General features: G+C 49.0%; 1 protein-coding gene across 1 annotated transcript in view; it reads left to right on the forward strand.

Moving 5' to 3' along the window:
- The window catches only part of GPT2 (glutamic--pyruvic transaminase 2), a 34,157-nt gene extending 13,199 nt beyond the window's left edge, over positions 1-20,958 (forward strand). Inside the window, exons 5-12 of the mRNA XM_061138441.1 lie at positions 787-920; positions 3,062-3,305; positions 7,919-7,998; positions 9,681-9,817; positions 14,464-14,638; positions 16,110-16,265; positions 17,261-17,373; positions 18,526-20,958. Of these exons, the coding sequence (XP_060994424.1) occupies positions 787-920; positions 3,062-3,305; positions 7,919-7,998; positions 9,681-9,817; positions 14,464-14,638; positions 16,110-16,265; positions 17,261-17,373; positions 18,526-18,616 (1,130 nt within the window). The 3' untranslated portion in view covers positions 18,617-20,958. The remainder of the gene's footprint in view (positions 1-786; positions 921-3,061; positions 3,306-7,918; positions 7,999-9,680; positions 9,818-14,463; positions 14,639-16,109; positions 16,266-17,260; positions 17,374-18,525) is intronic.
- The last annotated feature ends 4,457 nt before the right edge of the window (positions 20,959-25,415 follow it).

Raw genomic sequence — 25,415 nt, forward strand, 5'->3', positions numbered from 1 at the left:
GTGTGCCCCTTTGCCGAACATACTCCCAAGCCCAAAGTGGTCACCACTGTTTTTGAACTTCACTTTTAACTGGTGGTTTGGATTTGGCTCCTAACTGGCGGCCTGAGCATGCTGTTGCCGTAGGGTGGGGGTAGGTGCGTCTTGCCCAGCAGCCCCCAAGAACCTGTGGTTAGTGCCTGTCAGGGCTCTGGATTCCTGGGATGGCAGATGGTGCCATTTTGGGGTGACCCTTCTCTCAAGTTCTTTGGAACCGTGTGTAGGCAATAGTGATAAAAGCATAGCAGTCCCAACTGTAACGGTCTGTACTGTCATGGAAGGTATGTAAATCCCAGTAGGGTGGGTAAAGCAGGTATGAGCACCAGTTAACTGGTTAGAAGTCAGGGCCTGGAATAATGCTTGAGATATAAGTAGGTTCTCAGTAAATACTGAATGGATGAGTGGGTGGGTGGGTAGAAGAACAGAAGGGCAGATGGGTGGGTGAGTGGGTGGGCAGGTGAGTGGATATATGGATGAATGGATGGATATGGATGGATAGCAGATGAGCGAATGGTTGGGTGAGTGGGCAGACACTTGGGTAGGTGGATGGATAACAGGATGAGTGGATAAAGCCCAGATAGGTGGTTAAGCAGTTTGCCACAATTCCAGAACCTAGAGCAGTGGGAATAGGGCGCCACTGAGACTCCTTGACCTCCCCCACCCTCCTACCCCCAGTTAATTATACCGATATCTCAGACTGTATGGAGCCAGATCTTCCTTCTAGTCACTGTCTTGCTTGCTGTCTTACAGGGTCTTACAGTGCTAGCCAGGGCGTCAACTGTATCCGTGAAGATGTAGCTGCCTACATCACCAGGAGAGATGGCGGTGTACCTGCAGACCCGGATAACATTTACCTGACCACTGGAGCTAGTGACGGCATTTCTGTACGTGTCAGAACGGCTCGTCGTTGTTCACTGTTCACCCACATCAAGAACAGCCTTGCACGTTAGGGCCGATGCATGAGCCTGTGGGCTGTTAAAGGGGGACAGGCCTGGGCAGAGAGGTTGGCCACCCTCTGCTCCCTGCTGTCTGCCCCAGCCTGGTAGCCCGCGGTCCTTACCGTGTTCAGTCTTTGTGAACCTGGACACTCCTGCAGCCTCTGTTTCCCTCCTCCAGCTGGGAGGAGTCACAGGGCACTCGAGGGTGTCCATCTTTCTGGCATCATCAGCCTTTCTCTTACTCAGCACATACGGTGTCTCTCCTCTGCCAGACACTATGTCAGGTGCTGGAGAGATCGTGGGGAACCAGACACATTTGGTCTCTGCTTAGACATCAGTACTGGATCTGACTAGCACTCTCAGCACATAAATACATGTCAGATCGCGAGCTTTCAGTTTCTCTTCTGGATGAGGGCAAAGTGTTAACAAAAGGGAGCAGCAGGAACTCTGACCTGGGGCTGGTGAGGGCAGGAAGATTTCTCCAAGGAAGGCTGAGCAGATAGAGATCTGGAGACTGCGTAGATGTGAACTCAGGGAGTCAGGAGAGGGACAGATTCAGGGCAGAAGGTCATCATATGCTGAGGCCTTAGGCTGGAAGGAGGCTGCATGTTTGGAAATGGAGCGTTGCGAGGGCAAATACAATGGGGAGGGGCAGTTACCAGCAACCTGCTAGGAGGCAGGCGGGGCCTGAGTCCTGAAGTATTGTCCTGAGAGCTGTGGGAACCTTCAGAACTGAAGGATCTGAAGCAGATGGAGGGTCATAATTAGATTTAGGTTCTTAAGCTTTAACTGTGGCAGGAGGAGCATAATAGATGTGAGAGTGTTTAGGAGACAAGAGAAGAGGCGGCTTGGGCTGGGCATCAGCTGTGGATGAGGTGAAGAGGGGCTGGTATCAAGGGGTCCATAGGAGAAGGGGCTGAACCTAGGGTTGAGGTTCACCTGCAGCCTCTGTTCGCTTCCAGCACCCTGCCCCCTGCACCCAGTCAATGCTGGGGGCCATCCGCTCACTTGTCCTCCCTACTCAGGGAGCTTGTCCTTTCGGACCCTTCTTTTAATAAGTTATGTTTGTCTGTGTCTCTTGACCTCCAAGGCTCTTGTTTTGGATGTTTATTAAGTGATTTCATCCTTTGCTGAAGCCTCTCAGGTGCATTAAACTCTTCCTTGAGCCCGGGAGGAAACGGAGGCCCAGAGACCTTAGGTGGCCTGCCTGCTCTTAAGAGCCTCTCGAGGCATTGGAGATTCTAGTGTTGGACTCAGGCCCCCAGCCACAGCATCTTCCACTGTATTCTGCCGTCATGGCGCCTCTCTATTCCCAGAGAAGCCCAGGTATGGGTAAGGGTTACAGAGGCGGGTATGGGGAAGAGTCTTTAAGATTTAGTGAAAAGAATCAGGCCATTACACTGGCATTGTTGTAGCAAGGAACTGAGCCTGAGAAAGGAGCTAAGTCTTCATGTAAGACTTAGAAGAGTAAAACTCACCCAGAAAAGTTTGGGTTTATTAATTCAGTAAATTATTGCCACCTCCTCTAATGCCCCACAGTACTCCCTAGGCCTGATTTCTCAGGAATCCTATGAACTTAGGGCCCATTCAATTTTGGAAACAGCCAGGTTGAAGCGCCACCTGGTGGCAGAAACTGGGTATTTTATCCCATTTTCACACTCCTTTGTTCACTGGTCTTTCCAAGTCCTGGGCTCTGATAAGTTAGTGACCAGACAGATTCCGGGCTCCACCCCAGACATATAGAATGGGTTTCAGGGGTGAGGTCAGAATAATTTTGAGACAGGCCTAGTTGGTGGGCTACTTCTTTAAAAGATCTCTTTAAAAAATACAAGTATCAAGTCTTTAGGTACTATGCATTGTGCTAAAAACTTTAAAACATTTTGCCTATTTCTCATAGCAAATCTCATTTTACAGATGAGGAGAGGTAGACTCAGGGGAGTTCAGAAATCTACATGGGGCTGCGCTGGAGGCAGGCACTGGGTGACTGGTGAAAGGCAGGGTTTGGGGTCTTCCGGCTTCTGCTGCTGTTCAGTCCCTGGGCGTGGGAAGTGGTAATGGCCCTGTAAGACGTGACTTCTCTGTTGCAGACAATCCTGAAGATCCTGGTCTCCGGGGGTGGCAAGTCACGGACAGGCGTGATGATCCCCATCCCACAGTACCCACTCTACTCAGCGGTCATCTCCGAACTCGATGCCATCCAGGTGAACTATTACCTGGATGAGGACAACTGCTGGGCTCTGAATGTGAACGAGCTCCGGCGGGCCCTGCAGCAGGCCAAAGAGCACTGCAACCCCAAGGTGCTGTGCATCATCAACCCCGGGAACCCCACAGGTCTGCTTTACTTCCTCGCCAGTTTCTTGGGGAGCAGGGTGGTTGGTGTACTGGATGTCTGGACACTAAAGAGCTAAGAAATAATGAAGTCCTCTTTGCTCCCAGGTTCCAAATCCAACTCCAGATTTGCTAACATAATACCATAAAGTTGGCCGCCAGCCACCTTAGGAGGTGAGCAAATACAGGCCTTTTCCTGGGCAGGGTTGTATTGTAATTAAGACCAGTTCTTTTTCCTGTTCTTCCTTGTACAAAGAACCTGCTCTTGGGTGTCACACACAAACCATCACCATTAATTATAGGCCTAATTTTACCCTTACTCCTACTTGTTTTTCTGATCCAGTTTTTAGATTGCTGGTGTGTGTGTTTTTGTTTTTCTTTGACACAGCATTGCTGTGTACTTTGAGGCCTGAAAAGGAAATGCCATATTAAAAACAAAAGCAAACAAACCAAAAAAACCTGTTTCCAGAAGTTGGAAAGCACTCCTAATTTTGCATATTTTTCTTCACACCAAAAAAATGCACAGTTCTGCCTGTTTTGATCTTTCCAGGCTGCTGGCTTCATGTGCCCCAGATGCTATTTGGATGCTGAGAACAAGGGCTCCTCTCTCCTCCTTTGTTGAGATAAACTGGGTCAGGGCCAAAGCATGGTGGAGCTGATTATGGAATCTGCTCCTTGGGAACATCAAATGATGCTTCGATCAGCTGAAAGCTCCACTTGAATTCCTGGGTGCAGAAAATGGGTGCAGCTGCTCGCCTAGTTTATTTACACCGACTGCCTGGGGGAAGGGGTGAGGGACCTAACCAGGGTACTGTAGGAAAATGACAGAGCTGGGTTCTCAATCCTGGTTGCACATTAGAATCAAAAAGTAAGCTTTTAAAAATGCCAAAGGCCAGGCCACACCCCAGAATCTCTGGCGATGGGGCTCAGGCATCAATATTCTGTGTAACTGAGGATGAGAAACACTGACCTAGGATGATGTTTCTAAAACTTCAGCTTGTTAAAAACAAAACTGCTGGGCCCTACATCTTGATATTCTGATATAATTAGGCTGGAGTGGGACTTGACAATTTGCATTTCTAACAAGCTCCTGGGTGATGCTGATGCTACTAGCCCCAAACTTGGAGTAGTAGGTCCTATATCTTAGGAAATACTCTGTATACCTAGTTTATATCATAGGCTTGGTAACTTCTTGACCAAAAACTTACATAAATCTTCTCCTGGCTGTCTGGGGAGAAGTAACTGCACCAGACTTTCCTGTTTGGGGTCAAAGTGGGAGTCATGTGAGTATGATATTAATATAAGCAGTTTTTCAGTAGTCATGTTCGAATGTGAGAGTTGGACCATAAAGAAGGTTGAGCACTGAAGAAATGGTGTTTTTGAACTGTGGTGATGGAGAAGACTCTTGAGCGTCCCTTGGACTGCAAGGAGATCAAATAAGTCAATGCTAAAGGAAATCAACCCTGAATGTTCATTGGAAGCTGATGCTGAACGTCCAATACTCTGGCCACCTGATGTGAAGAGCCAACTCATTGGAAAAGACCCTGACGCTGGGAAAGATCCAGGGCAGGAGGAGAAGGGGGCAACAGAGAATGAGAGAATGAGATGGTTGGATGGCATCACTGAATCAATGGACATGAGTTTGAGCAAACTCCAGGAGATAGTGAAGAACAGGGAAGCCTGGTGTGTTGCAGTCCATGGGATTGCAAGGAGTCGGACAAGACTAGCGACTGAACTACAAGAACAAGCAGTTTTTCTGAAAAATAAGTTACGAGCAGGCTCAGGCTGGTTTTGCTCTGTGAGGCTTTTTTTTTTTAGTTTCTGGTTGTGATAACGCAGCCGTAGGATCTTAGTTCTCTGACCATGGATTGAACTCGGACCCCAGGAGTGAAAGCATCAAGTCTTAACCATTGGACTACCAGGCAGTTCCCCTCTGGGGTCTTAATGTGTGAAAAGCAGTTGTTGGAAGATGGGGGATGGAAAATAAAGACCTACCTGTGATGACCGTGTATCTCATCTGGACCACACACTTTGCTCTGAGAGGTGTCGAAATGGAGTGGAATATTAGTGGCTAACAGGGCTCTTTGGGATTCGAGACAGAAACTCACCTTGAGGCTTGAAGGGAGTGGACCTGTGAAGTCCAGGGTAAGGCAGCACACTTGAATCAACGTCGTTGTCATGGGAACCTCAGGCCATGACCCAGCTCTGCTCTGGGCTGGAATCCTCAGGAAGCACCTGTCCTGGGAGTGGCCTTCCGCAGGTCCAGTCAGTGCCCAGCAGCTGAGCATCCTCCACAGGGAGCCTCGCCCCTGGTTTCAACCAAAGCCCCAGGCCAGACTCTGTTGGACCACACTGGGACACCTGCCCGTGCCTGACCTAGTTAAATCACTGAGGCTGATTGGCTGGGTCTGTGTCCCTGTTGGAGTTTAAAGAGAGGGAGTTCCCCTAGGACAGCTGTGTGCTGTTGTTCAGAGAAGGGCAGGATGCTGGGCTGGTGCAAGCAACAGGTATCCCCATTAGTGTGTGGGACATTCCCTTGGCCCAGCCTCTGGCAAGGGGCGCTTGGAAGCCCCCTCCCCAGTCTTTGGGGCCTACAGCAGAGCCGCCTCTCCTTGGGGGTGTGCACATGTCTCCCCATGCTGGGCACAGTCATGCTCTGCCCTCTGGAGATTATGCAGCTCCTCCTGCTCCACAGGCCTGTTCTGAGTGACTGCTTCATCCCAGGCACTCGAGAGAAATAAACTCTGCCCTTGTCCCACAGTTTGCATCGATCCACATGGTGGATTATTTGTGCACAGCAGGTCTCCTTTCCTCTCCTGAGCTGCGGGCTTCCTGAGGCCCGGCCCTTGCCCTCCCCCTGGCATTATGGAGAAGACTCTTGAGAGTCCCTAGGATTGCAAGGAGATCAAACCAGTCCATCCTAAAGGAAATCAGTCCTGATTATTCATTGGAAGGACTAATACTTTGGCCACCTGATGCAAAGAGCTGACTCCTTGGAAAAGACCCTGATGCTGGGAAAGATTGAAGGCGGGAGGAGAAGGGGATCACAGAGGATAAGATGGTTGGATGGCATCACCGACTTGATGGACATGAGTTTGAGCAAGCTCTGGGAGTTGGTGATGTACAGGGAAGCCTGGTGTGCTGCAGTCCGTGGAGTTGCAAAGAGCCGGACACAACTGAGCGACTGAACTAAACTGGCATTATGTACCCCTGGTTTGATACTCTGGGTGCTCAAACCTTTGCTTGCATTCTAACAGGGTACACTTTGTGGCATCGCAGCCCTGGGAGGGAAGACCAGGAGCATGTGGTAGGCAGGACAGGCTGCCAGAATGGACAGCCCCTGTCTGCCTATGGGAACAGCAGCTGGTTACTTGTAGCATCCAGAGTTGCTGCCCTTCCTAATTCCCAGAGCATGAGCTTGCTTCATAGGAAGCCTGCTTGGCCCTTGTTTGGCAGGAGACAGGTTGGTCCCTTAGTAAAGGAACTGGTTTGTAGCTTAGATAGTTTAAGTCTAAAATCCTGGCTGAATCATACCATACTCTTGTAAGATACATCAATATATTTTTCTAAGACTTAGTCTTATTATTCTTACATGGACAAGAATATGGTTATTTTTATTTTTAACAAAAAGGTAATATACTCTCCATACTGCTTTGCATCAAGATGTAAATACATATGTCAGTAATACATGTGCACATACATACACATGTAGATATATACATATGTAACACCCATAGGTGCACATTTATGTCTTTTGCGAGCATCAGCAAGCCTGCCTAGTACTTTTTCTGAAGCTGTGTGAGCGAGTCCAGCATCCCAGGGCCACATCGTGGGCCTCGGGAAATCTGGGAAAATGTTTCTTTCTACCTTGTGGCGTTTGTTCCTTTCCCCACTGAAACCCGCAGTATTTCCTGTGAGCTGATGGGTGAATATTTTGCTGCCGGCACTCATTTCTCTAAGGTGAATGAAGTGTTGCGTCCAGCCCTGAAGGGAGACCCTGGCAGGGACACCGTGGGTGCCTGCCAGCGTCCTCAGCAGGCGCGGCTCCCACGTGGTCACTGGAGAAGCCAGAGCTGGTAGGCAGGCCCATTCATTCATTTAGAACTTCTTCCACTGTGCTTACCAGGGAGGGCCTCCTGGGTGCCGGCTTTGAGGTGCTGGGCCAGAGACCTTGTCTCTGAGCTTGTGTGGGGAGGAGGTGTGGTCAGTGCACGTTTCATGGTGTGGCTGCTGTGGGCGAAGGAGGGGAGCAGGGCTGAATGATTTAACTCCTTCAGTTTTATTTTCCTGCTGTTTATGATACGTCCGTGTCTTCTTGTCCTCTGGCACAGAATAATACACATATATCCTCCTCCCGCCCCACACACACACCTCTGAGAAGAATAACAAGAAAGTTGGGTGTGAAACACCACTCCCTCCACATACCTGGCTTAAGTGAATCAGAGGGACGGAGCTGACCCTAGGGGCTCCCTGGAGGCTCACAGCAGCTAGGGAGGGTGGTCCTGTAAGATCATGAGGGAACACAGACATCTGAGTGATTCTGGTTGGAATTCTTACCTAGGGACAATCGAAACACCATGACTACCTCCCTTCTGCTTTTGTTTGGGACTTTTTAGGTCAGGTGCAGAGCAGAAAGTGCATAGAAGATGTGATTCACTTTGCCTGGGAGGAGAAGCTCTTTCTCCTGGCCGATGAGGTAAGAGCAGCCTGGGCTATCAGAGGGGAGGGTGTGCTTTCTCTTCTGGGGGAGGGAGCCAGGTCTGTTGTTCTATAGACAAGAGAACTTTCCAGATATCAGAGGAGAGATTCTAACAAGGTTGAGGATGTTCAGTGTTAAGCAACCTGTGAGCCTGTGACCGAAATCATCCCGTATTGGTTTGGAATTTTTGTTATAAGTTTCAAAAAATCTAACCCAAACTACTTTAAACTTAACACGGTGGTGGGGTCTCAGGAGTGGGGCTGGATCCAGGGACTCGAATCATATCTTCCAGCTCCTTTTGTTCTATCCTGCTGCCTTGGCCTCAAACACAGGCCTGCTATCTTCCCAGCCTAGAAAGAGAGCTTATCTTTCTGGTCATTTCAACAAAGCTCAGAATTAAGCTTCACTGGTGCAGTTTAGGTCAAATACCCATCACTGAACCGATTATTCTGGCCCAGTGGTTGCAATATGCAAACTGACCAGGCCCTAGGCAAGGATTGGGGGCTCTCCCCTATGCCCCCAAACCTGCAGATAGAGAGCTGGGGAGGATGTTCCTTGAAGCAAATCAAGGGCCCCTTTCTCAAGAAGGGAGAGTGGGTGCTGGGTGGGCTGAATGCAGTGTCCTGTGAGGAGGGGAATCTTATCAACCCCAGAATCGCTGCTTCCTAAACCCTAGATCTGGAGACAAACCTGCCCATTCTTTTCCTGCTTAGCAAGAAGAAATTAAAGACCTGTCAGATCCTATTTTCACGTCTTCATTTCTGCATGATTTCTGGTTAGTCATAGCTTCTAGCACATGAGCTTCCTTTCTTTGCTCCTTAGCACCACCCCCACCCCCACCCACCAAATCACAGCTGTGAATAATAGCAGATAGACGGAAATCTTCATTTCTAAAGGAAAGAAGGGGCAGTAGAATGACCTGGTGCATGAACCTCTTCCCTCAAGGTTGGGGAAGCAAGGGGGGGTTGATGAGGGGGAGAGGGAGAGGCCATGGAGGAGTTGGGGAAGGGAGGAGGCTCTGCCTGGCTTGTTGAAGGTGGAGCTGGCCTGACCCTCCTGCTGACCCACAGCACCTCAGAGAGCCTCGGTTTCCCTGGTCTCCAAACTGGGCATGGGAAGTTCATCTCCGAGGGCAGGTGGAGCGCTTGCCTGCTAGACTGTATAGACAGGGAGGGACAAGGGGTGTAGGCGCTGCTCAGTCCAGGGAGGAGAGAATGACGGTGATGGTGGATGGAAAGCTGGGTGAGTGCCGCGAAGCGCTGAGGAGCACGGTTAGCTCTTCAGATGGGGAGGTCAGAGGACAGGTCCGTGAACTGCTTTCACCACTCATCTTATTGATGGGGTGAGCATCACGCTCTGGGATGAAAGCCTGCTCGGGCCGGCAGGGTAACGTGATGTCAGTGGCACGTAAGGCAGAAAGGAGATCTGGAGACTGGGTGTGGCTCATGTGGGAGAATCCAGTGGGCATCTAGCCCGTGGCCTCCCCTCCGTGGCCTTGCTTGTTCTGGAAGGTTCCCTTGGGCACATCTGGCTTAGAGGTGACATCTCAGGCCAGCTTCATGGCAGGCAGCCCTGGCTGCAGGTTGTCCCAGAGCCCCTGCGCCCTCACTCGGCCACAGCCAGGTTGCTCAGCTTCTGGGGCACTTGGCTGACTGTCCCTGTCCTGTCCCCTCCTGCAGGTATACCAGGACAACGTGTACTCCCCGGACTGCAAATTCCACTCCTTTAAGAAGGTGCTTTATGAGATGGGGCCTGAGTACTCCAGCAACGTGGAGCTCGCTTCCTTCCATTCCACCTCCAAGGGCTACATGGGCGAGTATGTGGGCCCCCCGCCTCCCTCCGCTGCTCCTGGGCCTGCCTGGTCCCACTGCTTCTCCACCCTGATGAGAGGTGGCTACTCTCGTCTACAGCCTCTGCTGATCTAAGAAGCAGGAGGAGATAGGCCATGTCTCCCCGAGGGGAGTGCACCGGTGTGAGGGCATCCCCTGTGCAAGGTCTCATGTAAAACACGGCTGTGATGCAAATGAATACAGGACCTACAGCAGCTTCCAACCCTAGTGTTTTCCCCCAGCCTGTCGCTATTGCTCTGACACTTGACTGAAATCTGAGGGCCAGGGGTGGCAGGTGGAGTGGACAAGTGCTGTCAGGCCAGTGGCCAAGCTCTGTATGCACCCTGCCTGAGCACCCCGTGACCTTTGGGGTCAGCTTCAACCCTGTATTTGTTCATTCAGCCAGTATTTATTGAGCACCTGCTATGAGTTCAGAAGCTCAGCAGTGAGGTTACAGCAGTGAGCAAACCACAGCCATTCTGCTCTCACAGAGTCATCTGTAGTGAGGTCAGAGGCAATAGACAAGTGAACATGATGTGTCAAGTGGACAGAAATAATCAGAGAAGAGGTAGGAATGCAGAGAGACAGCGTTTGGTCACTAAAGAGTTGGACCCAGGGAGGGGAGGTGGGGAGCTATGCAGACGTCTAAGGAAACAGCTTCTGCAAAGGCCCTGAGGTGGGAGGAGCAGCAAGGAGACTAGAAAAGAGTGAGAGGGAAAGTGGCAGCAGTTGAGACCAAAAAGTCACAGGAGGCCAGATCACCTGGGCTACTTAGGTTATCTTTTACTCAGAATGAGATGGGAGCCCTTAGAGGGTTTGCACATAGGTATGACTTCTCCTGGTTGCTGCGTGATGGGCATGATGGGCGTAGGAAAGGAAGCAAGCACTCAAGTCAGGAGGCTGTTACAGTCCAGGGGAGATACTAGGGACCAGGGTAAAGATGGGGAGAAGATGTTGGATCCTGGGTATGTTTGAAGGTGAAGTTGACGGGTGTTGCTTGATGAAAAGGAGGGTGTGAGAGAGAGAAGTCAAGGATGACTCCCAAGTTTTTTGTTCACACAACAGGAAGCATAGAGTTGCCCTCAATAGATGAGGATGTCTGTGGGTGAAGCAGGTTTAGGGGGGGATTGCAGGTTTGGGGGGAGATTTGGACGTTGGTTTTAGATGTGTAAAATTTGCAGATGGCTGTTGGATGTCCAGATAGAGATGGATATGTGAGTCTGTAGCTCAGGGCTGATATCCAGCTGGAGATTCAAGTTTGCGAGATGTCAGTATTTGAGTTGTTAGTTAGATCTCCGAGCCTAGACATCTCAGGAGTAGTATAGATAGAGAAGAGGTCCAGGGACTGGGCCCAGCTGTCACTGCTTAAAAGTCAGGGGAGGAGAGGAGGAACCTGCAAACTAGACTGAGATGGATAGGCCCATGCATTTATAGCCAAGGACATTCATTCCCCAGCATTGTGGGAGTTCTACTATGTGCCAGGTGTCAGGGTAGGGGAGAGGGTCTGGAGGCCAGTGTAACTATGAAGCTTCAAAAAATATATTGACCAGGTCAAGTGAGCTTCCCAGGTGGCACTAGTGATAAAGAACCCACCTGCCAATGCAGGAGACGTAAGAGACACAGGTTCAATCCCTGGGTCAGGAGGATCCCCAGGAGGAGGAAATGGCAACCCACTCCAGTATTCTTGCCTGCAGAATCCCATGGATGGAGGAGCGAGCCTGCTGGGCTACAGTCCATAGGGTTGCGAAGAGTCAGACACCGACTGAAGTGACTTAGCACACTCACACACGCAGGGGAGCTGTCCCCTTGGGATGGTTGCCCAGCTGTTCTTGGCTGTTTTGTTGCGGGCAGGAGTTGATTTATGCTGTTCTTTTTGTTTACCCTGGTAACTGTGGTGCCTCCTTGCTTAACTTCCGTGTGTTGTATACTGCTTTTCTTAAACAAATATGTTCTCTAGTAACTCATTTTTCAAACTCAAGTGTGTTTATTATATACCTACCCGTCTCTCCCTCTGTGTTATTAATTGCCCTGGATATTGGTAACCTGAGTTGGTATCCTGTTGCCCATAGATCCTGATTACTTAGGATTAGACTGATTTACCCAATTTGATTTTCTGCTCATCAGCAGAGGGTAAAGAAGAAAGATTCTTCTTTCAACTTTTGTTACGGAAAACCTTTCCAAGAGGCCAGAATTTATCTTCCTGCCTTGGAAAGGCCAGTTGATGGATCAGATGGGGATCTGTCTTTGCCGGTTCATTCTACAGCCTGATCCCAAAAGTGTTTTATTGAGTTCTTATCATATCAGGTGGTCTGAGGTTGGGTGGGTGTGGTGCATATACAGAGGAAGATAGGAGCTGATGCCATTATTTCTGTGGTCATTAGTCTGAATGTTATCAGTCACAGTCCAGAGAAGGAAGCATAGCTACAGAAAGTGTGGCTAATGGAGCTGATTTGGTTCTGAAAGGTTTTTTTTTTTTTAACGATTTCAGCTTATTTTCATGAGATTTGACTCTGTATCAGTCAGGATCCTTTTGGCAATAAGTAACAGAAACTCAACATGAAAGAGGGTTTTAAAAAAACACATATAAAGTGAAGTCAGTCAGAAAGAGAGAAACAGATACTGTATACTAACACATGTATATGGAATCTAGAAAGATGGTACTGATGAACCTTTTTGCAGAGCAGCAATGGAGACACAGACATTGAGAACAGATTTATGGACACAGCTCAGGGTCGGGGGGAGAAAGGAGAGGTGGGATGTATGGAGACAGTAACGTGGAAACATACATTACCATGTGTAAATAGACAGGCAATGGGCATTTGCTTTGTAACTCAAGGAACTCGAGCCAGGGCTTGCTGACAACCTAGAGGGGTGGGATGGGGGTGGAGGAGGGAGAGATGTTCACGTGAAAGGGGACAGGGGCAGACCTATGGCTGATTCACGCTGATGTTTGGTAGAAACCAACACAATACTATAAAGCAACTATCCTTCAATTAAAAATAAGTAAATTTTTTAAAAATCCATATCAGTGAAAAGTCAAGGAGTAAAGTTGAATCAGGAGGCTTATAAATGTCAGTGGGTCTCTTTCTCTACTCCTGGCTTTGTCCTGTTTTCTTTCCCAGCTCTGCTTTCCTACCCCCCTCCCCTTTTTTTCTCTTCTTTCTTTCTTTATCCTTTTTTTTGACCATACCATGCAGCTTATGGGATCTTGTTCCCTGGCCAGGAATTGAACGAGGGCCCTTGGCAGTCAAAGCACAGAGTCCTAACCACTGAACTGCCAGGGAATTCCCTGCTCTGCTTTCCTTTGGATTGGCTTTGTTTTCAGGCATCAGAAAGTTGCAGCAAAATCCTGAGGTTGCTGCTCACATGCCCACTTCTCAAACCTAAGCAAGGGGTGCCTGGCCTTAATCACATGCTCCTTTGGAGCAGAGCTGGTATAATACTAGTTAGGGCCAGGCTAAGCTGCTATAACCAAAAGGCCCCGAAGTATAGTGGCTCACTGTAGAAGACTTACAGACCCAAAGTATAATGGCTCACTACAAAAAACTAGGAATAAAACCACCACATGACCCAGCAATCCCACTCCTAGGCATATCCCCTAAGGAAACCAAAATGGAAAAAGACACATGTACCCCAGTGTTCATTGCAGCACTGTTTACAATAGCTAGAACATGGAAGCAGCCTAGATGTCCATCAACCGATGAATGGATAAAGAAGCTGTGGTACATACGTATAAAATGAGTCAGCCATAAAAAGGAATGCATTTGAGTCAGTTCTGATGAGGTGAGCAAACATAGAGCCTATCATACAGAGCAAAGTAAGTCAGAAAGAGAAATGTGAATATCGCATACTGACGCATATATATGGAATCCAGAAAGACGGTACTGATGAATTTATTTTCAGGGTGGCTGTGGAGAAACAGACACGGAGAACTGTCCTATGGACACGGTGGGAGGGGAGAAGAGAGGGTGAGCATATGGAGAGAGTAACATGGAAACTTACATTACCATATGTAAAATAGCCAACGGGAAACTGCTGTCTGACTCAAACAGGGGCTCTGTGACAATCTAGAAGGGTGGGATGTGGAGGGATATGGGAGGGAGGTTCAGGTGGGAGGGGTCATGGGTGTACCTATGTTTGACAGAAAACAACAAAATTCTGTAAAGCAATTATCGTTCAATTAAAAAATAAAGTGGCAAAACCAAGAAAATGACAGGGGAAAAAAAAAAACCTACAGTGGCTCAAACAAGGTGGAAGTGTGTCTCTGTGATAACAATTCAGAGGCAAGGGGAGTCCAGGACTGGCTCTGCCCCACGAGCTCATTCAAAGATAGGCTGCTGGGCTGGCTCTGTCTTCTCAACATGCGGCATCATCTCTAGCACTGAGGCTGCTTGCTCTGGTGTCTGCCTTTCTTAGGAAGTGGAAGAGAGGAAGGAGAGAGCATGCTTTTAAGGAAGTGATGTGGGATTTGCACATATCACTTCTATTCACTTTCCACTGGCAAGAACTTGGCCATACCTGGCAGCTCAGGGTTGGACTTGGGGCTGGTTACAGGAGATTCTGGCCGGCTGGGTGCACTTAATAGAGGTCTCTCTGTGACTGGTGGGTCCTCTCTCCTGCTTCAACATTTTAGGTGTGGCTACAGAGGAGGCTACATGGAGGTGATCAACCTGCACCCTGAAATCAAGGGCCAGCTGGTGAAGCTGCTCTCGGTGCGTCTGTGCCCGCCAGTGTCTGGGCAGGCTGCCATGGACATCGTTGTGAACCCCCCGGTGCCAGGAGAGGAATCCTTCGAGCAGTTCAGCAGGGTGAGTCAGCTGCGTCCCGTGGCCTCTCTGCATCACTGCTGTGGCCAGCGTTCACCATGTATGGTCTCCATGGCCAGCCTCTCTCCAGATGACCTCCAGGGCACACTTGTAGTTCCACATGGTGCCGACCCACCCCAGTAAGGTTAAGTCTCCGGATGTAGCTGGGCTGTATTTGAAGTGGGAGGACTGTGCACAGTGTAGGTGTGGGCACCTCTTCCTCTTCCTCACCTGTGAGCACCGCGGACGGGCAGGTGCTCAGAGGGAATGGTCTTGTGTCCTGAGAACATGGGGGGCAGACAGCGGGGTGATGATTCTGTTACTAACGTAAAAGGGGGAAATGGATGAGCATGCCATTGATTCTAGACCACAGATCTGCCTGTGGCTTAACCAGATGTCCTTGCAGCTTGAAGTGATACAGACAGACCCTTTCAACTGCAGGTGACAAAAACCCAACTCTAATAAGTTTAAACAAAAATGGAACTTATTGAAGAAGTCAGCTCCCAGCTGTTTTGGATTCACAATCTGTCTTTTTAAATTGTGGTAAATTACACGGAACATAAAATTTGCCACTTTGATCTTTTTTGACTGAACAGTTTAGTGAATAAAGTACATTCACGTTGTGCAGCCATCACCTGCATCCATCTCCAGAACCTTTTCCCAAACTGAAACTGTACCCATTAAACAATAACTCCTCATTTCCCCCTTCCCCCGCCCCTGGTAACCTCTAATCTACTTTCTGTCTCTGTGAATATGACCACTCTAGGTACCTCATATATAGCATTTGTCTTGTGGCTGGTTTATTTCAGTTGGCACTATGTCTTCAAGATTTGTCCCTGTCATGGCGTGTGTCAGAATGTGCTGCCTTTTGAAGGCAGGGTAATGTTCCACTGTGCGTACATGCTGTGTTCTGCTGATTCATTTGTCCACAGGGCACACCGCTTCACCTCCCAGTTCAGCAGCGCTTGCACAAGTGTTGGGCTGCCTGCTCCAGCTTTGGACACGTGTCAAGCTCTCAGCCTGTCACTGATGTGCTTTGCCTGGATTGTGTGCCCCAACACATCATGTGGATTGGGGAAAGGGTAGCTCCCCAGAATCAAATGGTGGGGCTGTCTTCTAGAAGCATGTTCTAGAATGTTCTGTCCAGGGCCAAGTCCGTTCAGGCTGATGGGGAGGGACTGGTTTTTCTTGTTTTCAGGAATGACATCTTGGTATGAGAATAGAACCCATGACACAAGCTACCTGGGACCTACCTGTGACTCATGTGCCCCTGCCCAGGGCCCGTGGCAACCTCCTGGGCTGAGTGTCTGTGGAGGACATTCTGCAGAGGGACACGTGTCTTGCCCGCCTCCCTGGTTTGCTGCTGAAGCACACAACAGCTTGCCTTTCACCAGTCTGCCTGGATGCCCTAGTTTGAAGGGATGGTTTTCAGTGTCTGGAGATGCTGACTCCTCTGCTTTCTCTGTCTCCTCAGGAGAAAGAGTCCGTCTTGGGGAATTTGGCCAAAAAAGCTAAACTGACAGAAGACATGTTTAACCAAGTCCCAGGAATTCACTGCAACCCCTTGATGGGGGCCATGTATGCCTTTCCTCGAATCTTCATCCCTGCAAAAGCCATGGAGGCAGCTCAGGTCAGAGGTGCCGGGTTGGGCTGGCTCTCTCAGCAAGTTCACTTGGAACTCTTTCTTGCCTCGAGGAGCACAAGTGCTGGCCCTTGAGGCCCTGAACTTGGTGTATCCATTGGTCAGATGGTACTTAACGTGTAAAGATGACAGGCTCCTGGAGACCAGCCCTGCAGCAGATGTGGTGATGGGGTGGGCATGAGGTCAGGCCCAGATGTGAGGTGATGCATTGAAAACTGAACAGACACTGGAGAAGCATCAAGAGCTGTCTTTCCTCCACCTGGCCACCATACCCTACAGTAGAGCTTCTCAAACTTGAATGTGAACATGGATCACCTGAGACCCTGTTAAAAATGTCAGTTCTGGTTCAGGAAGTCTATGGAGGGGCCCAAGGTTCTGCATTTCCAATAAGTTCTCAGGTGGTTCCACTGACCGTGGTTTGAAGATCAAGGGCCAGAGCCATATCTCTGAAAGTGTCCTCACACCCCCTAACCTACCTTGTTAGACATTCAAAATCTGGCCCCGTCCCTCAGCCTGTTGAATCAGAATCCCTGGTGTGGGAGCTCGAGAATCTATTTAAGAGGTGGCCTGGTTGTGCAAACCAAAGTGTGAGAAGCACCATCAGCAGGGCCCCTGAGAGGCTTGTTCCTTAAGGCTCCCCTGGGCACAGACCTCAGGGCCCTGGCCTGGTGTATAGGAGGCCAAGGCCAATGCTTGGGGAGCTACTCTGTGGGGGCGGGGCACATAGGACTCGGGCTGGCGCTCCCTAGGGGGCAGCAGAAGCCCCACAGCCGTCCCAAAGCGGCCTTTGGGTTCTTTGCTCCCGGCCCCAGCTGCCTGCGCACCCAGTGTCTTGCCTTGTTTCTCGCAGGAAGAGAGGGCGCAGGGGCCCGGCCACGGGAAAGAACCCGCTGTGGCAAGCATATTGGGCTTTGAGATCGTAGTGGTGTGTCTGTGCAGTGTGAAATCGGGAATGGCTCCTAAGTTCTGCCCTGTGTCCGCAGGCCCATAAGATGGCCCCTGACATGTTCTACTGCATGAAGCTCCTGGAGGAGACGGGCATCTGTGTCGTACCTGGCAGCGGCTTCGGGCAGAGGGAAGGCACCTACCACTTCAGGTACCACTTCCTCTGCACCAGGGGGCGGGTCCTGGTTTGTCTTGGGGAACTTGGGCTTCTTAACAGCAAGGCAACTTCAGAGACTGAGATGTGTGAAGCCCCTGTGCCCTCATCCCACGCCCATTCTGTCCTGCCACAGAGATGGCTGAGACCCTGCACAGGGACTAAGGAAGACTGTGGCTGGACTCCGAGGTCGTCTCCTTGACCCCTGGCTCCCCCTCCACTGCCTCCATCTATCACATGCTGTTTGCAGTGTTCCCAGTGCTGTGTTTTCTTTTCTTCCCTTGTCCCTTTTCAGCTCTATGATGTATCAGTCTGCATCCAGGAGCTCAGCAGCTTGTCCACTGAGCCAAAAACCTGCTGAGATGTTGCCTCTGAAATATGGTGGAATTGCTGTGCCACCTTTCACAGGCATGGGACTCTACCAGGCCAGGTGAACAGCTCAGCCAGGGCTTTCCACCAAGGCCAGTTCTGTTCTGAAAAGCCTCTCCAATGTTTCCTGCAGCAGATGTCAACAAAGAAGAAATGTCTTGGGCTTAGCACCTGGGGCCAAGTTTTGAGTCAGTGAAGGTCATGGGCAGTGCCCCTCAGTGGACAAATGTGCATGGATAGCCTTTCCACCCTAGTTGGGCTTCTTGGCAATTTGTGGCTCACTGAGAGATGCCCTTAGGGATGGAAAGCAAGTTGCCAGGATTGGAGAGAGAGAGAGGAGTTAGTTACCATGGCAACATGGAAATTCCTATGGAGGGAAGTTGTGACTGGAAGTTCTCCCTATGAGACTGATAGCGGAGATGGAAAAGGCTTGTCTAGCAGGAGTAAGGGTGGCTCCAGAGAAAAGTTCTGGGCACCTGTCAGAGTGTTGGGTGGGCCTTCTATGATTATTGGTGGATGGGTTAAGTAAGCTGAGATGCCGCCACCAGCTTACTGCATTTGTTCACATGTATGAGTTGGCTAAAAAAATATGTGAATGATGAGGGAACGTGGTTCAACAAGTAACCAGGTGCTGTCCAGGGCCTGTCCCTCCCCAGGAAGCTTGCCTGCACGGTGTTGCTTCCACAGCTGCAGGTAGAGGAGTGACCTGCCAGATTCACCTCTCTCCCCTTCTCCAGAGCAATTCACAGTGTCCAACTGTGCTGTTCTCCTTCCTGACAGAATGACCATTCTTCCTCCGGTGGAGAAACTAAAGACGGTTCTCCAGAAGGTGAAGGACTTTCACATAAAGTTCCTGGAGAAGTACGCATGAGGACTCCTCGGGCCCCAGAGGGAGACCGGGCCTCGGCCTGCTTCCTGATATGCCTGCCCAGCCCAGCCCAGACTCACCTCCCCCAGCGACTCCGCCTCAGGCCTTACGAAGGTCACTGGTCGCTTTCATCGTCATTTTGCCCCAGGAGACTTCTTTCTTTGTGCCTTGATGTTGGGAGCACCTCTCTTCTGAGCAAATGTGAATTGGGCATGCCTCAGAAGCCCTGTTTTTTTGATGCAGCCAAAGTAGAGGGGACTTGCTCAGCGTATATGTGGTAGTGTTCTCCGAATCTGTTGTTGCTTGTGGAAAATTCATTTGGGGTTTAAAACAGCCTGGGTGTGTTGGGTGAGCTGCTTCAGGTTTGCAGAAACAAGGCATCAGGAAATGGGTAACTTAACCGCGATGAGGACTGGAAATCCCAAACTCACCGCCATGATCTGTGAAATAAAACCCTTAGCGGTGTGAAAATCTATTCCTTCAAACAGGAGAGCCTGGAGTCCACTGGAGGCCCAGAGAGGGCCCATCCTTCTGACCTGGAGGCAGGCATCCTGCTCTCAGACTAGGATGGTGAGGCTAGCAGCACAAGGATGCCAGGCTAGGTGGTGGTGGGTGTGGGGACTGTGGTCAAGGCCAGAAGGTCCTGCAGGGGAGGGGTGGGTGTGAGCCAGGCTCCAAGTTGAACCAGGCCTCCGTCTGGGAGCACACAGCAGGTAGTGAGGACTCTGCCCCCAGGAAGGCTGCAGGTGAAGGGTTCTCTTGAGCTTTCTTAGCCTGGGACATGCATCTTGAGGTCTCCCTGAGCTCCACGGGCACAGGGTTCATCAGCCCAGCAATATCTCAGTTGTGGGGGATTCTGCCTGATGGTGTGTGGATCTATCCCACTGTTACCCAACAGCGAGCCTCACCCAAGGGCATCAGGGAGCTTTTAGGCAATAGTGGAACAAGGAAACTGAAAATGTCCTAGTGAAGGAGGGTATCCTTAGGGACATGAAGACCACATGCCCCTCCTGCAGTGTTTGTTGTTTGGACCAAGCGGAATTTGGTCCATATCCTAGCTCTTAATTGGTCCAAGTGCCTGGTAGCTTGGCTGCTCTGTACATGTGATCCGATTCAAAGTTTATCAAAGTGTTCTATGAGTAAAGTGTTTTGCCTCCATGTCTGCTGCTGGCTCCCCTCCCAGGCTCTGTAGACTGTCCCATAGCGTCAGTCGTCTTTTGGAGGTAGGGGTGGGGGATCATCCCCCAAGCCTGCAGCTTCCCTGCCATGAGCAAACCTTGGTGGGGCACCTGACCCACACTCCCCGGAAGTAGGCACTACAGGCCGCAGCAGGCTTATGGCCTCTTCTCCTTCTCTGGGCCATCTTTGGTGGGCTTCCCTGAGAAGCCAAGGCCAGCTCAGGAGTCAGGGGATCCAGCAAGTCCTAAAGTGGAATTGAAGGGACTGAAGAGAGAAATCTGAAGAGGCTAAAGGAGTGAACTTTGAAAGCAGCCTCGTCCTGTAATCCCCACGCCAGGTCCATGCACGGGATGCAATAGGAAACTTCAGACTGCCCCGTCCACTAGCATCACAGTCCCTATGAAGAAAGTAGCCACAATCTCAAATAACAAAGGGAATGTTTTAGAACTTTTTCTTCCTTAAAACTTCGAGAAAATTGCACTTGTGCTTGCTGATGGTATATAAGCCAGGATGTGTCCCAGAGTTGTGAGATTTCTGGTGGGAAGGTTAAATAGTAGAAGCTAGTATATTTTCTATATTTTTGTAACAATTGCTTTTTTCATGGGGGGAGTTGGGGTTAGTATTTGTAGTTTTAACAAGTCCAGTAGTTTTTTTAAATGAATCTCTTCAGATTATAAGTAACCCCTAAAAAATTTGCAACGTTTACATGATTTTTTAAAAAAGATGCCATATACCTTTGGTTTGCATTTAAAAATAAGTAAATACTTAATAAGGTCAGCTAGCTGGTTTAGGAGGTTAATTTGATTCAGGTAGAAACTCTGATCATGATAGATTTGATTTTCTGAAGATTGTGGTGTCTTGTTTGGGCACCACCAGAGCAAGTTGTTTGTCATTTGAGGTTGCACTTTAAATCTATACCTGTAAAGTTTTCTGCTGTTCGTCTAGGTCTGCACGGGAGTTGGGGGGATGCTGGGCTATACTGTGGTGGTCCATCACCTTGCACCTTGTGGCCAGACTGGTTGTCCCCATGTTTGAATTTGCAGGAAGAGCTGACAGGCCTACATGTCCGTTTTCCAGTCTGGATTCTCATAGGCGTCTCCTGACAAAGGTACTTCATGATAGCTCTGGTGGAAATTTCTAAACAATAAAATATATGTCCAAAATGGTGACTGTGTTTAACTTTCTTTGTATTTTAAATATCAAATGGACATCACTAATTGTACACCTTCATTCTTCTGTTCCTAAGTCACAGCTTTTCAGTTTCCGTTTCTTCTTAGGTGTCAACCCTAAGGACCCTGGGCTGCTTTCTATTGCATATGTATTCTTTTAAAATAGAATGCTGTTCAGATGGAAACAGACCTTTGATTTTCTCATGGGAGTGAAATGAACTAGCAGCTTCTTCGCAGGGAGCAGGGGAGCCCAGGCAGGCAGGGGGAGCTGGAGAAGCAACCCTGAGGCCAGGGGGAAGGAGCAGCTGCCCAGACAAGGGGTTTCATTCATTGCCCCAGGCTTTCCCAGGCCCACGTCAATTTTAATATGTGGTTCTGGAATTCAAAACTTTTATTTTTCACTTAAAACTGAAACCTTTTTTAAAGGAAGTCTGGAAATATATATATGTTTTAAAAAGTAAGATTCTTTCGAGTGGAAGGCTTGGAAACTTACTGAAAGTAGCTTAAGTAGAAGAGAATTTATTATGTCATGTAAAAGGAATTTATTGAAATCCTGGAGGGATGCTGACTTTAGTTTTGATGTACACTGTTAAGTGCAAAACCTGCCTGCCTGTCCGGCTATATTGAAAAATCTAATAGAAGGGCTCTGCCTTGGTCCACATGCTCTTCCCTGAACAGTAGCTGTGGCCTTTGAGGATAGAGTGTTTTGGCTGGCCCTGTGTATGAGCAGAGGTAGAGAAGGGCCTAGAATTGCCAGCCCCATCAGGGCCTTTGGAGGAGAAGCTGCTCTCCATAGGAATGAGGGATGGAGGTGATGCTGCACCCATAAACCTCTTTTACCACAGGTGGCTCTTTAGAGGGAAGCTGGGGGAGGTGTGTTCAAGGCAGCTTGAAAGTCACTACTGGTTGATAACCCAGGGGACTGAGATGCTCTGCATACGCACACTATGCACATACCCTGGGAAGTGTACACCTCGTCTGGTGAGCAAACTTTGTGTAGTGTATTATGCAAAGAGTTTATTAAATAGACAAAGATTGGAAGATAGTTATTCTAGATCAGTAGTTCCCTTGTCACTAGGGACTGGTTTTGTGAAAGACACTTTTTCCACGGATACGTGGTAGGGGAGGGAAAGTTCAAGCGGTAATGCAAGAGATGGTGGGGATGGATGGTTCAGGTGATAATGCAAGCTGTGGGGAGTGGCAGATGAAACTTCCATCCCTTGCCCACCACTCACCTGCTGTGTGACCAAGTTCCTAACAGGCTGGGGGGCCGGGGGCCGCTGCTCTAGATTATTTTTGGTATAGTGTTTGCTCTAACCACATCTAGAAAGCTTTTGAATGTTTGATAAGGACCTAGCATAAGCCCACAGACTGCTAGGGAATGGGGAATCAGAAGCTAATAAGATGGTCACTGTCCTAGGGTCTGATGGCTGCTAGATGATAGGTGTTTGAGAAGATGGCGAAGGAATAGGACGGGGAGACCACTTTCTCCCCTACAAATTCATCGAAAGAACATTTGAACGCTGAGCAAACTTCACAAAACAACTTCTGACCACTAGCAGAAGACATCAGGCACCCAGAAAAGCAGCCATCGTCTTCGAAAGGAGGTAGGACAAAATATAAAAGATAAAAAGAAAGACAAAAGAGCTAGGGACGGAAATCCATCCCGGGAAGGGAGTCGTAATAGAGGAAGTTTCCAAACACCAGGAAACCCTCTCACTGGCGGGTCTAGGGGAAGTTTTCGAATCTCGGAGGGCAACCTAACTGGGAGGAAAATTTTAAAAAACCCACAGATTACATGCCTAAAAGCAACTCCCAGCAGAAAAGTACCCCAGACGCCCGCATCTGCCACCAACAAGCGGGGACATCTGCCACCAACAAGCGGGGACATCTGCCACCAACAAGCGGGGACAGAACAGAGAGGAGCGGGCTGCATTGCTTAGGGTAAGGATCCAGGCCTGAATGCCCTGAGGGCAATCGGAGGGAGCTAACATGAGATAGCAACTTAAACTGTGGGATAGCAAGAGAGAGAAAATTAACCAGCCCCAACACACTGCAAACCCGTTCGCAGAACAAAGGAAGAACTGAGCGATCCCGGAGAAGAGCTAGCCAGCTGCGAACCGGCCCATCCCCCGCCAGAGGCAGGAGGCAGGAGGCAGGAGGCAGGGCGGAGGGGAAAGGGGCAAACTCGGCCCCAGAGACAGCACCCCCTACCGAACTGCAAACAGGCTCCCAGTTTCTAACCAAAGACTTCCTGAGATTCTGGATGGTTGACATCCGCCGGGAGGGTCACGGCTAAAGACCAGCTCCGGAGAACACACACAAGGCGCACCCGACCAGCGAGCGTGGCAACTGAGGCTGGGCCCGCGGAGGGGAGAAGGCAGCGCCGCACCCGGGGAGAACGCGCCCGTCAAGCTCCTGGCTGCCTGAGCTGCTTGGGCGGGGAAGGCACAAAACGCAGGCCCAACTGAGTCCGCGCTTTTGTGGAGAACCCGAAAACTGGAACCGCACACAACGCAGGGCCCGCTCCATATAGAGCAGCCTGGAGCCTGAGCAGTGTAGACGGGGAAAGCACACGCCGCTAGCGGGGGCAAACCCAGTGTGGCCGGAACACTGCGAGTCCTCCCCACACACACCAGTGACATTTGTCTGCAGAGCCCCTCCCTCTCCGCAGCATGACTGAACAAGCAACCTAAACAAGAGACCACCTCCGCCCGCCTGTGTCAGGGCGGACATTAGACACTGAAGAGACCAGCAAACAAAAGCCAAATAAACAAAGGGAACCGCTTCAGAAGTGACTGGTCCAACAGATTAAAATCCCGGTAGGTAACACCGACTACACCGGAAGGAGCCCATAGATATTGAGAAGTGTAAGCTGGAGCGAGGAGCTATCTGAAACTGAACTGAACCCACACTGACCGCAACAGCTCCAGAGAAATTCCTAGATATATTTTTATTTTTTTTTTAATTAAAAAAATTTTTTTTCTTTTCTTTTTTTTTTTCCTTTTTCTATTTTTTCTCTTTTATTTTCTTTTAAAGATGGTCACTGTCCTCAAAAAACCTATGGATGGAATGGCCACCAGATGGTTCATTGCTTAAATCCCATCTACCTGGTGGTGCTGGGCTTAATAGAAGCATATGGGTGATGCATAGGAGAGGCTGGTGCTGTCCTCTACCAAGTTGGGGTGCCTCTACCACCTCTACTCTTTCCACAATGCTTTCTGAGGTCTTGCTTTTAGCCTTCATCCTGCCACTGAACCAGGAGACTCCTCAAGAAAAAGGAAGTTGAAACTTCCTGCTAGGTACCCATCCAGTTCTCTTCCTTAAGAGGAACAAGTCAGCTAGAGTTTCCTATTGAGAGTTCATTCTCCTACTGGAAACAAAAAAAAAAAAAAAAAAAGAGACGCCCACATACCTGTGGTCAATTAATCTATGACAAAAGAGCAAGAATGTACAGCGGAGAAAAGACAGTCACTTCAATAAGTGATGCAGGGGAAAATGTAAAACAGCAAGATTAGAACATTTCCTGCTTCACACCATATATAAAAATAAACTCAAAATGGATTAAAAACCTAAATGTAAAACCCCAAACCATAAAACTCCTAGAAGAGAACACAGGCAGTACATTCTTTGATGTAAATTATAGCAATGTTTTTTTGGATCTGTCTCCCAAAGGAAAAGAAATAGGCCTTAATTAAACTTCAAAGATTTTGCACAACAAAGGAAAACTTTGACAAAATGAAAAGACAACCTACTGAATGGGAGAAAATATTTGCAAATCACTTGACCAACATGGGGCTAATATCCAAAATCTATAAACAGCTTATACAATTAAATATTAAAAAAATCAAAAATAAGCAAAAGACCTGAATAGACATTTTTCCAAAGAATATATACAGATGGCCAACAGATACATGAGAAGATGCTCTCTATGTTGCTAAAAGCAAGAAAAAAAAATCTCACACTGGTCAGAATGGCTATTATCAAAAAGTCTACAAGTAACAAATGCTAGAGAGGGTATGGAGAAAAGAGAACACTTGCACAGTGTTGGTGGGAATGGAAATGGGTGCAGTCACTATGGAAAACAGTATGGAGTCTCCTCAAAAAGCTAAAAATAGAAACTCCCTGGTGATCTAGTGGTTAGATCTCAGTGCTTTCAATCCCTGGCTGGGGAACTAAGATCCTGCAAGATGTCTGGCGTGGCCAAAAAAAAAACTAAACTAAAAATAGAACTTCCATATGATCCAACAATCCCACTCCTAGGTATAATATTTGGGAAAAAATGAAAATGCTAATTCAAAAAGATCCATGCACCCCAATGTTCATTGCAGCACTGTTTACAATAGCCAAGATGTGGGAACAGCCCAAGTGCCCTTGATAAGATAATTGGCTTAAGAAGATATGGCTTAGTTCAGTTCAGTTCAGTCGCTCAGTCGTGTCCAACTCTGCGACCC

This window comes from Dama dama, chromosome 4, assembly GCF_033118175.1.
Source record: "Dama dama isolate Ldn47 chromosome 4, ASM3311817v1, whole genome shotgun sequence".
NCBI lineage: Eukaryota > Metazoa > Chordata > Mammalia > Artiodactyla > Cervidae > Dama > Dama dama.